This window comes from Protomyctophum bolini (genome assembly GCF_963924005.1).
Source record: "Protomyctophum bolini genome assembly, chromosome: 20".
Lineage (NCBI taxonomy): Eukaryota > Metazoa > Chordata > Actinopteri > Myctophiformes > Myctophidae > Protomyctophum > Protomyctophum bolini.
The window spans coordinates 6,342,153-6,358,163 of record NC_137881.1 but is presented as its reverse complement, the minus strand read 5'-3'; the positions used below and the strand labels follow the sequence as shown (position 1 = coordinate 6,358,163).

Below are 16,011 nucleotides of genomic sequence, written 5' to 3'. Positions count from 1 at the left end.
ATCGTTGTCTTTTGTTTAAATTATACTTCACATAAGGTTCTACGGTGTATATGTTCTTTATAAGGCAGTACATTCACAACTTAGGTTTATACCATAGGTCCCTACACCAGTTTTCTTTATATCTGGAGAACATTGTATTTCTAATTTGATGAACATTACATATTACTTAATATAGCCTACCATTTATATCAGACTGACAGCGAGCTCTTTACTAGAGTAGACTTGATGTAATCTTCAACCTGTTATGACTGTTTAATACTAATCACAAGGCATAGTGACGCGAAAACATGATGTGGAAGGTCAAAACGCCTGTTGCTTACTGAGCTAATAATAAACCATGTGAAAAGGACATTCGTTGTGTGCTGGAGCTACTTCTGCATTTTAAAACGTGAGATAGATGATTATGGTAAAAATATAGTCTTTATTGAAACTTTAATAAACTGAAAATGCATTTTCAAGTCGGGGTATAATTTACCAATGACAATATACACTACCAAAATGAGAAAAAACTAAATTGACAAAACATTGATGTTAAAGCAAATAAAAATAAATACGAGAAAAAGTACTATAACTGAAACTGTATAACTTTACAATGATAGTTAGTTAGTTAGTTAGTTACTAACTAACTAACAATAATAACTAACTAACTAACTAAGAAATGTAGGCTACTTAGTTTTAGTCTTTGTTATTTATACCTACAACAACCCTGCTTATCAGGAGGACTTCTACATAGACTGGAATCAAGGCTTTCTCCTGTGAGATGCTGACTCCCAGTGGACTCAATTCATACTGCACTGCGTACACAACTACCTGGCTATCCATCCATATCAGTACTTTTATGGAACTACCCTAAATAAAGAGTTTTTAGATACCTTGTCTGACGTATTTTCTATAATTAATATTAGGCTACTTTAATTTAGGCTGGCTTAACTTTAAAAAAAGAAAATAAATAAACAAACAACCAAACACAACACGTTGGCATTCTTGAACGTTTGCAACCTGACCCTTTTGACGTTCCGTAGCCACTCGTCTAAAAAGATCAGATCTTCAAGCTATCAACGTGCCGCAGAGCCATAGACATGCGCAGAGTGACACGTTGATAGCTTGTATAGATCTGATCTCTTTGTTACAGCGACACAGTCTGGTGCAACTTCGCAACTGCACTTCCCCGTTGCAGTAATGAGCAGGAGTCAGCTGACTTTTCTACAAGTGTGACACAAAGTTTGACCGAAAAACTAAACTCCGAGGAGTTTCACCGATTGAATACTTGATTTAATACGTTGTTTAACACTTGAACAACCTGGAAAACTACGGACAAACTTATAGTTTTTGTTTACATCGTCGTCACGGTGTTTTACAGCCATGGTGTTGGTTTGTGGACCGAAAATAGCTACTTGTGGCATTGTGATCAGTCTCTGGGCAGTAATTATGTTGGTAAGTACTAGTCTACTTTACTGTATATAAGTTCATATTTTAATATGTAGGCCTATTATTATTGTATACATGGACATTACTTTAAAGTAACTTCACTACTGTCTGTCTGTTAACTTATATTTATAGTAGCCCATTTTATTTAGACCATTATTCCTTTGAAGTTCAAAGAGCATATGCTGTGTATATTCGACCCAGTGGTGAAAAATTACAGTACTTCTTACTCAACAGCTGCATTTAAATACAGTTTTTAGAGGGCCTTTTACTTTACCTGAGTATTTCCCATTTTTGATAGCATAGGCCTACTTCATCTCTCGGAGGCAATCAGGCAAATATAGATACAAAAAAGTATAGTTACGCAGGCAGGCCTACTGTAGTATAGTTCCTAAGTAAAATTAAAAGTTATATGTACTCATCATAATCATTTCAGAGGTAAATATTGTAGCCTACTCTTTACTCCACTGCAATTATTTGACAGCTGTAGTTATACCAGCTACTTTGTAGAATTAGACTATTAATATTCTATGTAAGGTTTTTATGAATAAAATGTAATTTTGTCCAATATGTATGGTAGAGTATGTTAATAGCCTACATGGCTCTACTTAATACAATATAACTTATCCAATCGGGGTGGTTGTTTATAATATATAGTCTCCCTGCTCTTCTTCTGATACCTTCAGATCGTGTCAAAGGTCATGTCTAGACACAGGATCTGATCATGTTCAAGATGCAACTTATCCCCTATCCTCCACATTGATTAGTGTGATTAATTACTGGAGCCCTATTTCAGTGTCATGCAAAAATAGTGAAAATAGCAGATCTACAAGCTCACAGCACGTCACTTTAATTGTGAAGCATTGTAAACCTGTACATCTGCTATTTCATACTTTCAAAATCATTGCCATCATATAAATAAATAAAATAATAAATTTAAATAATAAATATAAGTCGCGGGATCCCCCAGGAGGAAGTCACTAATGTTGCTCTGGAGAGGGAAGTCTGGAGCTCTCTGGTGGAGCTGTTGCCCCCGCGACCGACTACGGATATGCAGTTGAAGATGGATGGATGGATGGATTATCATTAATATACAATTATTTCTATATTTATCTGTCTCTCTCCACCTGCAGGCCATGCTTGGAATCTTCTTTAAAACTCATTCTGCGGTGCTGATCGAAGACATTCCTCTCACAGAAGCAGACATGCATGAAGAGTGAGTTACTCCTTTGAGCCCATCCAAAAAGACCTGTTGAAAGAAGGGATGGTTCACCCCAAACAAAATCTAACCTGTCCATAATCCTGTCTGTGTGAAGCCTTGAACATTGTTGATTCTGTCGCATTCCTTTATAAGTCTTGATGGATAAAAGTTAGTAGGCTAGCGTCCAAGATGAACAGCAGCAAAACTATTAAAAAAATCTGTTTATATCCTCCAAAACAATGCTCACACTGTAATCCAAAGTGTCTCATATCAAACTACTTTTCATTCACTTCTGGGGCTAAATTGTAGTATCCCTCCCCCATGTACACTCTCTTGGTTAGGTTAAGACTGAGGATTTGGATTTTTATCCTGATATTTCAGTGTTGGAGAAAATGTGACAAAATGTAGTACCTTAATAATGCATTAATAATGTAATTTCCCTGCTAAAAATAACCACTCACACACATTGTCACAGTGTCTGTGTGTGAGTCACAGTGCAAGAATAGCTTCAGTGATGCCACGTGCATGTGCAACACAACCCAATAAGACATAGGCCTACGGCCAGAATGGTCATTTTATGAATGTCTTTTCTTACCTATTAAAGGTATAGTTGTTAGGCTGTCACAAACTCACAATCATGACATTTTACTTGAAGTGTTTACTTGATGTTGTAGGTCAGCTATTTTCACTACTACCGTTTTCTAGTTTATGCATTTTCTTAGATTTTTCTATGCCTAAACCTAACCTATACCTAAACCTATACCTCAGTAAAACTATGCCTAAACCTAACCTCAGTAAAACTTTGCCTAAACCTAACCTCAGTAAAACTTTGCCTAAACCTAACCTCAGTAAAACTATGCCTAAACCTAACCTCAGTAAAACTATGCCTGAACCTAACCTCAGTAAAACTATGCCTAAACCTAACCTCAGTAAAACTATGCCTAAACCTAACCTCAGTAAAACTATGCCTAAACCTAACTTCAGTAAAACTATGCCTAAACCTAACCCCAGTAAAACTATACCTAACCTTGAGCCTAACCTCAGTAAAACTATGCCTAATCTCAGTAAAAGTATGCCTGCCAATCAGACCCATGGTAAGACGGGTCTATCCTAGAACGTTGGTGGGATTCTCAATCACATGTCCAAATGCGTCCCGACCCAGTGTTTACATAATGTCCTCCCCCTCCACAGTAAGAACCCTCCCAACACGGTGTACGCTCTATTTGACCAGGTGAGCTACAACTGTTTCATAGCAGCGGGGGTCTATGTGGTGGTGGGAGCCTTCTCCTTCTGCCAGATCAAACTCAACAAGCGCAAGGTGAGCTCTCGCATATATAGTAGTTATTCATATTGTACTTATATCCATTCATATTGTATCTATTTATTCATAATTCACATTTCACGCGCGAGAATTGGGCAGCCACTGTTATTTTATTGGTTGTTCAGTTCAGTTCAGTTTATTTTCGGAAGGAAGACATACATTCATACATTGCACAGTTGTTAGTCGAAAGGTTTTTTTAGTCTTTAGTCTTATTTTCAAACATTTCTTGGGTCATTTTAACATGTACTCTTGCTTTTGTGTCGACCCCAGACATTTTTTATTCGATATTTGATATGCATTTGACCCTCCTACTGTATTAACCTATTCAAGTTCAAACCTATGTTAGACTCATTGAAAAGCTTCTGGTGACTGATATTGCCCTTCAAATGCATGATGAGAACTTGTATACGTCCATGGGTTTGTGATAAACTACGGGGGGGTAATAATCAATATTTATCTACCTAGAAATGAATGAATGAAATGCTGAATTATTCCTGTGATTTCATTTCACGTCATTCTCCATGTCCTTTGCCTACAGGAGTATTTGGTGCACTAGTGATGAAGGCCTCCCACCGGTCAACACCTCACAGTGAAGACGAAGGCCTTCCCACCGGTCAACACCTCACAGTGAAGACGAAGGCAGTGCCTTAAAGATACTGTACATACACATGTTCCTCTGCAGTCTTTTCAACATTTCCATCAGAGCATTATGCCAGATTTATACGCCATCGTATGACTGTGTCGCATTCCTAACATAGCTAATCTACAAGCCGCGTTGTGGGCTTGTAGATCGGCTATGTTAGGAATGCGACACCGTGGTACAAAGAAGTATGAATGGGGCTTCTTCACGTTGTCACGGCGTGATGCGAGAAGCGATGGTTGCTCTGAACACAACCCGTCTGCCCAAGGCTGGTCCTCCACTGATTTCACATCGTGCCTGAATGTTTGCGCTTTTAACTTGAAAATTAACTTAAATTAATCCTATATAAAACATTGCGTTGTATTGTTCAGTCTTCTCGTTGCGAATGCCTTAATTTACTCTTAACTCCAGTGCCAAACTAATTTGACTCCAACTTGTGTTGTTTGAATTAACTTAATTGTCGTTCTGTTGTTATCCGTGTAAATTGCATTGCTGTTTGGTGTCAGGAAATTAAATCACTTAAAACGGTAAAATAAAAACGGTGTAGATTATTTTTAATTTGTTAAATATTTGTAAAACCTACAGACGGACACATGTAAAGGGTGACCAATAGCATCGATTTATAGATTTATAAAAAAAGGAAAGAATAAAATATATATTATGGAGATACAAGGTTTCCAGCCAACAGCAAGAATGGTCTGCTAATCATGAACCACAGACTGCTGTGCCAACTGCGTCCAGCAGAGGACAAGCGTGTCAATGCCGTGTTAACAGATTTGTGTTGCTTCGTTGGCATCAATAAAAACAGCACTGCTTCAGTTCATATCATCTTGTGTTTCTGTCTGAGATTGGTTAAAATTAAGTTTTATTAATTATTTATTTATTAATTTTGTTCAATTAAGTGTTAAGTAACTATATTGGGTTTTTTTTTTTTTCCCCACTATTTTGTAACCCATTTTTCACCCCTGTGTCACCCCTGTGTCAATTATCTAATGTGATCCTGGCCAGGGGGAGGTAGTTTGTTTTTTGTGAGGGTACCTTCCATAGGGGACACGGGGAGAACTCCACACAGAAAGGCCCTTTCGCCAACCCCGCCTCGGGTATGGGCACTGATGACGCGGAGGAGGAAACACGCCGTCCAACACCCACAGCGTCCCGAGCGGGAATCGAACCCAGGTCCTTCTAGCTGTGAGGCGACGGCACTACCAACTGTGCCACCGTGCCCAGCCAAGTAACTATATTGTGATAGTAATCATAAATTGTCTAGTATAGAGTATTTGTGTTTATTAAACTACAAAGTCATGTTCCCCTGTCTTGGTCTAAACAAACTCTTTAACATAGAGGGGAACCAGATTTAATTTGAATTTTTTTTAGACAAAGTCTACAACACTAGATAGTATATTTTTATGTCAACAGCTTATCAGCATTGCAGCCTATGGTGCAAGGAACACCATGCTGGAGGCCCGGGCTCTACAACACTAATTGAATCATAGGTGCTCTACAACACTATTAATTGAATCATAGTTGCCTTACAACACTTAATTGAATCATAGGTGCCTTACAACATTATTCATTTAATCACAGGGTCCCTACAACACTTAATTTAATCATAGGTGCTCTACAACACTATTAATTGAATCATAGGGGCCCTACAACACTAATAATTGGACCCTGTTGTAAATAAGTGTAATGCTTAATCACGGACCGTTAGTTTTTGTAATAATAGGCTTGTGCTTTCGTTTGAAATGTACCCATTCTGCATACTGTGAAATAAATTCATTGCAATCAATAGATCATAGGGGCCCTACAACACTTTTAATTGAATCATAGAGGTGACCATTCTGATTAATTGAAAATGGAGGACCCTTATGCAAACAAGTCTTTTTCTGGGTTTATCCTCTTGGCAGAGGATATTGACCTGTACTTTCATTGAACTGTACAGTCAGTCATAATACTAGGTGAAGGCTGTCATGTCTCACCTAGGCCACTAGATGTCACAAGGGACCGTTTTCACCCCCAATGGCAACATCCTAACCTTGAGGTTACTGGCCTCATCTGTTTCTTCTTCTTTATCATGAGACATTTTATATTTTTGTTCTTCAGAATTCATCATAGTGGATTCATTAGCATGTATGTTGTGTGATTATGCTACATATTATGTAGAGTGCATGTTTATTTTATTTTTTACATTATAGCATTTACATGCATAGCCTATGTGATGTCAGAGGCAGCCTGCAAGTGCTAGTACAATGCATGCACACGCACAAATTAGGCAAGTTTTCATTTTAAAGTTTCACAATGTGATTTTAATAATAAATACACAGATGTTGAAATCAACACTTGAACAACGTTAAAAAACATTACATTACAAAAGTATACAACAATAGTTTATAAAACACTGAGTAGTATCATATAATATAGTACATTACAATGAATGATATTCATTTTTATCTCTCTCTCTCTCTCTCTCTCTCCCAAACACACACACACACACACACACACACACACACACACAACATAGAGCTTCTCAAAAATAAGTAGCCTTTGCCACCTTTCGGTATTGTCACATCTCATATGGCCCATGGACTAACACAGGCGTGCGGGTGTCAGTGGTCAGGGTGTTTGTACTGCAGACTCGTCCCATGATGCAGTGGGGCTATGCTGCTGTTGAAAGATTCAGAAAACCAGCAACAACACAGACACGACTAGAGAGAGATAGAGAGAGAGGGGGGAGACAGACAGACAGACAGACGGAGACAGAGAAAGAGGGACAGAGAGGCACGGACAGACAGACAGATCAGTTAGATTAAACACACTCGTGTAGTTCTCTTTCCACAAACACTGTATCAGAGGTCGTGACCTTTCTATGTTTGGACAGTTACAGCACTCCCACACTGTCCTTGCCGGCTCCAGCTAGTGTCTGGGCTGTTCTGTAACTTCTGTCCTGTTCTCTGTAAGGCATCGCTCATGCATAAGAGACAGGGTGCCTCTCTCTCCCTCCCTCCCTCCCTCCCTCCCTCCTTTCACTTCCTTAAAATGTAAACTAAAGTTCACTTATCATGCATTCTCTCATCTTTCCCTGATGCTCCGCTGTGTGTCCATCTTTCTCTCTCTTCCATCTCCCTGCTTCGTGCTTTTTGAACGTCACATCGTCACTGATGACAACATGACTCATGCAAACATTCATCTTGTTTTGACATTTGCTGATAAACGCACACACACACACACTACACAGAGTACCTTCCTAAGTTTCCTACCTTAAAGCAGTTTTTAAACTTCTTGGAGACAACGTAGAGAATTATGGGATTGATGCAGGAGTTGACAGTTGCCAGGTTGATGCTGAAGTAGTCCAACACCAGCAGAAAACTACAACCACAGAAGAAGAGAGCTTATTTAGTAATGATATTCAAACTACAACCACAGAAGAAGAGAGCTTATTTAGTAATGATATTCAAACTACAACCACAGAAGAAGCGACAACATTCAAATTATGGCCAATTATATTGAAACTGTAAAGAATAATAGTATTAAACTGCTTAATTTCCACCACATTTACCAATTATGTTCAGTACCAATTTACTTGAACTGAACATAACGGCTTGAACCTTCTTTCACCACTTTATTCTGTTCTCTCCTGCACTGTGATATCTACAAAGGGATTGAACTCGGAACTCTTGTCCTTAAATTTAAATCTGTGATTGACATGATTGACAGAATCATGCTGTAATGATATGATAAATGATCTCTTCTCGTGTGTGTGTGTGTGTGTGTGTGTGTGTGTGTGTGACACTGTGTGTGTGCACATACTTGAGCAGGTCACAGCGGTGCACGTCATGTGACCTGTACACGGTGTTCTTCAGCAGTCTGCTGAGGTGCAGAGGAAACCAGCACAGAGCGAAGATGAACACCAGGCTGAACACCGCCTTCGCCACCTCACGACGCTGCGGAGAGACGGAGGAAAGAGTTGAAAGTAAGGCCTCACTCACACCTTCGCAACAGACTGATGTATGCTTGTTGTATACAAAGGGTGTGATGCATCTCCCCCCAATGCATTTCCAATGGGAGTCACACATGGTTTGACACAACATTTGTGTTGTATGAGGTGGAGGGGGGGCAGTTCGAAACACAGCCGAAAGCCGTACAACAGCTTGTAGTCCAAAATGTTGTAGCAAACCATGTGACTTCCATTGGAAATGCATTGGGGCGGCCATGACACTTAACATCTTGCTTACATCTAGCATGCGTCAATGTTGTATGCTATAGATCGAAAGGTGTGAGTGAGGCCTATAACGGTAACAAGTACATTTACTCAAGTACTGTGTACCTGTTTGAGGTGTTCGCTCAGGGCGATCTTCAGACTCCCCTTGCGGTGCCGGAGCATCTCGCAGGTCATCAGGCCGTAGAACACGGCGGAACACAACACCGGAACGACGAAGTACAGGAACAGCAACCACCAGTCCTTCACGTCCCGATAGAACTGGACACACACACACACACACACACACACACACACACAGCAGGGAACACACAGATACAGTCACAAAACACCAGTCCTTCACGTCCCGATAGAACTGGATACACACACAGCAGGGAACACACAAAAAACACTACCTGAAAAGTGCACTTAGTTACTTTTCACCACTGCCCGTATACATACAGGCAGGCACGCAAGCACACATACACACATACACACACACACACACACACACACACACACTCACACACACTCACGGTCATGAAGGGCGTGTGCGGCCGCAGCATGCAGGTCGTCATGGAGACGTTGTTGTAGTCGAAGGAGACCATGTCGAAGCCCACGGCCTCCGGCACGGCCAGCGCCACCGACAGCAGCCAGATCGCCACGATGGTCACCGCCGTCGCCATGGGAACGCCGGGGCCAGAAACCACGCGGGACCACGAGGCCACCGCGCGGTATCTGGAGGAGCGGATGTTATTGATTTTGACAGCAACATTTTTAAATTACCGGTAGTTTTATAGTCATATTCCGGTAGTCTTTTAACATTTTAGTTTTAGTTTTAGTCACATTTTAGAAGTGATTAGTTAGTTAGTCTGGTTTTAGCCGACTAAATATCGTAAGATTTTAGTAGACTAACCACACCAAAGGGTCCAGACGGTTGTAGCGTATGTCTTGTTGCACGTTGACCCACATTGACCCTAGTGATCATTCAATGCATGGAATTCAATGGCCCAAACCACACCAAAGGGTCAAGACGGTTTTAGCGTTAACTCCTTATAACCGTTTGGACCCAAGGAGTTGCATGGTGACCCTTTGGTGTGGTTAGGGCATAAGGGGTGGCACAAAATATAGCACTTACGCCCAAACCACACTAAAGGGTCACCATGCAACTCCTTGGGTAGGTTTGGGCCATTGAATTCCATGCATTGAATCACTAGGGTCAACGTGGGTCACCGTGCAACAAGACATAATCACACCGCAGGGACAACGCCACAGCCGTCTGGACCCTTTGGTGTGGTTAGGGCTTTACCCCTTATCCCTAAACTTATTTGCCATTTTTTACTATTTAGAAAAAACGTTTTACAATAGTTAAAATACCAGTGGTGGAAAAAGTAATCACAATGTAGTGCGTGCGTGTGTGCGTGCGTGCGTGCGTGCGTGCGTGCGTGCGTGCGTGCGTTACCTGTCTACGCTCAGAGCACACAGGTTGAACACGGTGATCCCCACTGAGGCCTTCTGGAGGAATGGAACCAGTTTACACAGAAACAACCCCAGGATGCTGTCTGAGAACGGCCAGCGCATCGCTAGGAGCTGAATGCACACGCACACACACACACACACACACACACACACACACACACACACACACACACACACACACACACATTTAACATCTTTATTTGCATTCACATTTTACAAGGAATGTCTTGAATACAAACAATAGTGGATGCGCAAGCTTGAAAGAAACTCTTCAGGATACAGATCACGGGTACAGAAAGCATCGCCTTCTCCATATATGGCAACTGCCAATTATTGCAGACACTGAACAGAATTGTGCCGATGCCTTATAGCTCTCGTCTTGGGCAGGCCTGCAATATGCAGACTTATTTATGGACATTACCGAGGCTTCCAAATATGAACACAAGTAGTTTACATTTGTAGCCACACACACACACACACACACACACGCAGACACAGTGGGGAATAAACAATATACAGTATAAACATGTGTTTGATGACAGTAGGCCTAACTAGGTTATTTTGCTCGCACTCTCTCTCTCACACACTGTGTCTGTCTGTGTGTCTGTTTGTCTCTCACCTTGTAGACGTTGATGGGGATGTCGATGGCGATGTAGATGAGGTCTCCCAGTGCCAGGCTGGCGATGAGCGCGTTGGGTCCGTTCCTCATGTTCTTGTGCTGGCAGATGATCCTCAGCAGCGTGGCGTTGCCCACGATGCCCACCGCGAAGATCACGCACGACAGCACCGTGTTGATGTACTTGAACGCCACCTGTATGGACGTCACCTGCAGGCAGGTAGGCAGGGGTGGGAAAAAAAGTACTGAAATGTTTTACTGAAGTAAAAGGGTAAATGCTGCAATATGGAAATGCTCCGTTACAAGTACACTTCCTGGAATTCCTGGAAAAGTATTGGTATCAAAATGTAGTTGGAGTACCAAAAGTAAAAATTACTCATTATGCAGAATGTCCCATTCAAATGCTCCATATACTGTATGGAGCTGACCTCCACCGGCAGCCGGCAAACAGGCCCAAAGATTAATGCCTGGCCCTACCATGGGCCCTCATCAAACCCTGTACACTCAAGACACTGCCCCCGCTGCCACCCTTAGATCTCCATATATGGAGCTGACCTGTTCTGAGTGACATTCCATTATGTTGATCTGACCTCATCAAACCCTGTACACTCAAGACACGCTCCATATATGGCCAGTACAGAATTAATTCCATGTTGATCTGACCCCCCATTCCAAAGCGCCAGCGCTCACCCAGCAGTGTGCCGTCACCCAGGCGGAAATGTGCACGCGATCTCAGGATGCCTTACTGGTAATAATAATTAGAATTCTAGAACTAGACTTTTCAAATAAATGCAGAGTAAAAGCACAAAATGTCGATCCGAGATTGTGTGATTATTGTGCCAGACCTACCTGCAGGCATCTGGGGTGCGCCGCTGGACGTGCGTGCTTCCAGACAGAGGCGTTGGACGAAGAGGAGGGGGGCGGGGAAGGGCGGGAGTGAGACTGGTGCTTCCGGCCGTACTTGTGTTTGTGTTTGTTGGCGTGTTTGGGCTCCACTTTACCCCCACCGTGAGACGGCAGCAAGGGGACCTCCTCGGTCTCCTGCAAGGTTATTAGAGATAAAGAATTTCATTAACTGAACTAAATAAAAACTAGAAAAGATAAACGTTAACTAACTGAAACTGTGTTGTGTGTTTACAAAACGAACTAAAACTAACTGAAATGACAAAATGCCCTTAGTTTTAGTTTTTTTGGCAATTTATTTATTAGCGTAATCTGTAACTGAATATTCTTTTCTTGAATCCTATCTTTTCATGAGTTACACAATAGTTACTCTCTGGCCCTTTTCAACCCTCACCTGACCTATTTGTCAGGTGCAGGATTGAAAAGGGCAACAACTAACACTAAAACTAATAAAAACGAAACAAAAACTAACTGCTAGAAAACTAAACTAACTAACACTAAAACTATCTGAATTAGGAGGAAAAAAAAGTCAAAACGAACTAAAACCAAACTATAATGAAACATCCAAAACTATATTCTAACCTTGGTCTCCTGGCCCAGTCCGGGCTCTCGTTTGGGGTCGCCGACCCGGACGAGCAGCCCCACGAGGGGGGAGTCGGTGCCCTGGAAGGCAGGGTGCGTGTCTGACATCATCACCAGGTCGTCCACAGAAATATCCAATGAGAAGTTGTCCTTGTCCTTGTTTTGTTGGGACTGGACGTGATTGGTCAGCCCCATCTGCAGCCACATCAGCATCATCAGTCGCCATGGCGAAGGGAGGGAGGGTTTTTTAGCGACGGAACGCATTCCGGAGGTCTTCTGGTCCCAGGAGGTGTCGGAGAAGGTTCTATAGGTACCGTGAGGTTGTAATAGACGGGTAGGACCCGTTCGAACTAGAGGTTTCCGAATGGAAGGACGTTTGGATTCTTTAGTAATGTGGGAACGTCCTGTGAAGAGAGGAAGAGAGAGAATTGATTGATTGATTGATTGATTGATTGAATAGTTCATTAGACATAAAGGTAAAAACTACTAACAGTTGAATGAAGTGTACTCGGGTGGGAAAGAATCGAGGCCAATGTGAATCATGGACAGCGGGGAGTCGGGGGACCAAGCAACCGTATTCGGGAACAGTTTGAATCAATCAGACTCAGTGTGAACACCCCCTAGCTAGGTCCAAAAGGGATCATAGCACCAAAAAAAAGGCCTTGCTGACTTGTTTCCATTTTGGCCCTATGCAATCAATTCATATATACATGACATGAAGAATAACAACAACATTCTATATCATCACAGAAAAGAAAAAAAAGTCAATATCATCACAGGAAAAAGTAAAACACTGTATGTACAGAATTGGAAAAACGGAAGGAATGGGGGGGGGGGGTGATCACCAGTTTAAAGTTTAAGGGAGAAGTGGTCATTTCAAGGGAGTTTATCTCTGTTTACGGTACGGTCCAGACAGTGAAAGCTGCACGATGTTACTTTCCTGTTCCACCCCATTTGAACCTGGAAGTGCTGGAATGCTTTACCACTGAGCTAATAGAGCCGCGGCCGGCCTCTCTTTTATGGGAGATACTGAATTTTAGGGCGGCTGTGGCTCAGGAGGTATGTGGAAGTGTCCTTGGGAAAGACACTGAACCCTACATTGCCTCCAATGATTTGGTCGGTGTGAGCTTGACAACATTGGTGTGTGAATGTGGGAAGTGAGGACGCTGGCGTCGACTGTTCGCAGCTTCACCTCCCAATGTATGAATGAATGAACCTTCACCTCCCAATGTATGAATGAATGAACCTTCACCTCCCAATGTATGAATGAATGAACCATTGTAAAGCACATACTTTGAGCACTATAAAAATGCAATTCATTAAAAAATGCAATTCATAATCTTGGCCAAAATTTGTGTAAAACCAGGATCGTGTCAAAGGTTGTGTCTTAAACCGAGACAAATGTCTCAATAGAAGAGCAGCCAGGGAGAGCAAATACAACCGCCCCAATTGTATAAGTTATGGTATATTCATTACATACCCTATATACTGTACCTCTATTCACAAAGAACAGTTCCATATTACAGCTTTGAGTTTACTAATTCATCTCATGTGTAGTTTGGTTTAGCCCATAAAGTTTAAATGTCAACCTCATGGTGTCTCTATTTGGGCATGTCACTATCAGGCAAAACTTTTTAGAAGATGTTTCCAGTCGTTTAATCACTTCCAATTTAAATGTGTTATCGTAAATACTTTCAGCATTCACTAAAGCGCTGGAGAGACAGACAGACCACTGTTATTGAACTCTATAGTACTCTAAACCACTGTCACCACCTTTAAACTACTTTTTGCTGTGTTGCTGTGTTCACTGTTAAATACATGCCTACTAAAACTACTAGATCTACCATATTTTTTAATCTTTTGAAATTTTGCAATTTAAAAAAAAATGCAATAATACTTTTTTATACAATTCGTTTCACGCCAGAAATGTAACCAAACAAATGTAACCAAATGGACCCATATAGATCTTTATAAAAGCATTACTTAATTCACAAGTCTACACAATTAGAGATAGAATAATTATTATCCAATAATATTTCTTATCCAATGACGACAACATATTCGAAGTCTTGGGTCTGAGAGGCTGAATCTCATCAAGTGGTGGTCGGTGTGGCTGAAATGCCCAATAAATAATGGACCTCGATGTGGATAAAGGTTTTCCTCCTTTTTAACATTAAGTGTATGCCCGAATCTCCGCTTTGTTCTATAAAAGTTGAAAACCAACATTATATTTCAGTCATATTCTCACCATATGTTTCTTGTCTTTGCCTCTTGTCTGTAGTCTGTCCTCCTCAGCAGTGTGAAGGCTCCTGGCATCCACGGAGACTGACAGAGACTCAACTGATAACATTTGAGTTATGAAGACTGCTTTATCCTCTCTTTCTCTCTCTCTCTCTCTCTCTCTCTCTCTCTCTCTCTCTCTCTCTGTCTCTCTCTCTCTCTCTCTCTCTCTCTCTCTCTCTGTCTCTCTCTTTATCTCTCACTCTCTCTCTCTCTCTGTCTCTCTCTCATTGATAGGACGACCATGCACACCCCTCCTCCCGTCAACAACTTAAGTATCTTTTGATTGCCCCTCCTCTCCTGTCGCCTCTCCTCTCTTCTATCATCTTACTTCCTCTTCTATCTCTGATGTTGTTCTCCCTTCCGCTTCCATATGTCTGTCTGTCTGTCTGTCTGTCTGTCTGTCTGTCTGTCTGTCTGTCTGTCTGTCTGTCTGTCTGTCTGTCTGTCTGTCTGTCTGTCTGTCTGTCTGTCTGTCTGTCTGTCTGTCTGTCTGTCTCTCTCTCTCTCTGTCTGTCTGTCTGTCTGTGTCTCTCTCTCTCTCTCTCTCTCTCTCTCTCTCTCTCTCTCTGTGTGTGTGTCTCTCTCTCTCTTTTCCCACACTCTCTATTCTGTCATTATTTGGCATTCTTTCATAAACACACTTAAAGGCACACTCTACTTTTCCTCATACGCACTCACGCACGCACTTGCACGCACTTGCACGCACACACACACACACACACACAATCAACTTGACATGTGGAACTGTGTCACGTACACACACTATCAATTCAAGATAAGTTAGGACACACCTAGCCACACGCGTACGCACGCACGTACACACGCATGCACGCGCAGTCGCGCACACAACCAATGTGTATGCACTTTAGCTGGGGACCCCCTGGAACTCCCTCAAGGACCACTAGGATCCCTCATTCATTGTGCCATAAGGGTCTTCAGTCTTTTTACAGTGCAGTATTTATTTCTTATTTTATTTTTTTCCAGCTAAGCTAAGTTTTTGTTGTACGTTATTTGTTCTTATTCTACTCCACTACATCACAGAGCCAAATACTTAATTACATTTAGTTGAAAACTTTAGTTGGACTACTAGTTACTTTGAATATTATTAAAAACCAAACACATCAGCCCTATACATTTCGGTCAAAACATGGAAATCACTGGGCTCTAGGACTCGACATTTGCATCGGGCCAAAGGATCTGGCATCAGTCGAACTGTTCTAATTAACTGTGCCGAACGTGTCTGTGCGGTTGAGTCTCGGATGAATACAATACAAAATGTGAGAATAAAACGTTTTTATGACTCCATGCGGCACCAAGTCTAACATGTGAAATATAAAATATATATACTTCATCTTGAACGCAACTT

General features: G+C 41.6%; 2 protein-coding genes across 3 annotated transcripts; one reads left to right on the top strand and one right to left on the bottom strand.

Moving 5' to 3' along the window:
• The first annotated feature begins 1,182 nt into the window (after window positions 1-1,182).
• LOC308334989 (ribonuclease kappa-B-like) lies at window positions 1,183-5,405 on the top strand. The gene is made up of 4 exons (XM_080791908.1): window positions 1,183-1,434; window positions 2,559-2,641; window positions 3,818-3,944; window positions 4,486-5,405. Exons 1-4 carry the CDS (start codon window positions 1,363-1,365, stop codon window positions 4,501-4,503), a joined length of 300 nt encoding a protein of 99 aa, XP_080648034.1. The 5' UTR covers window positions 1,183-1,362; the 3' UTR covers window positions 4,504-5,405.
• Window positions 5,406-6,897: 1,492 nt separating this feature from the next.
• On the bottom strand, window positions 6,898-14,983 carry LOC308334980 (endothelin receptor type B-like). 2 transcript variants are annotated; one of them, XM_080791893.1, is made up of 10 exons: window positions 14,611-14,983; window positions 12,363-12,766; window positions 11,727-11,918; window positions 10,881-11,087; window positions 10,245-10,372; window positions 9,319-9,520; window positions 8,912-9,064; window positions 8,395-8,528; window positions 7,845-7,953; window positions 6,898-7,251 (listed from the first exon to the last, which is right to left on the bottom strand). In XM_080791893.1, the coding sequence occupies exons 2-10, from the start codon at window positions 12,624-12,626 to the stop codon at window positions 7,201-7,203; spliced, it is 1,440 nt and encodes a 479-aa protein (XP_080648019.1). In that variant the 5' UTR covers window positions 12,627-12,766; window positions 14,611-14,983; the 3' UTR covers window positions 6,898-7,200. The 2 variants fall into 2 exon arrangements, with proteins under 2 accessions (XP_080648019.1, XP_080648018.1); XM_080791892.1 differs by having other exon boundaries at window positions 6,898-7,292; window positions 14,611-14,981.
• Between the last annotated feature and the right edge of the window lie 1,028 nt (window positions 14,984-16,011).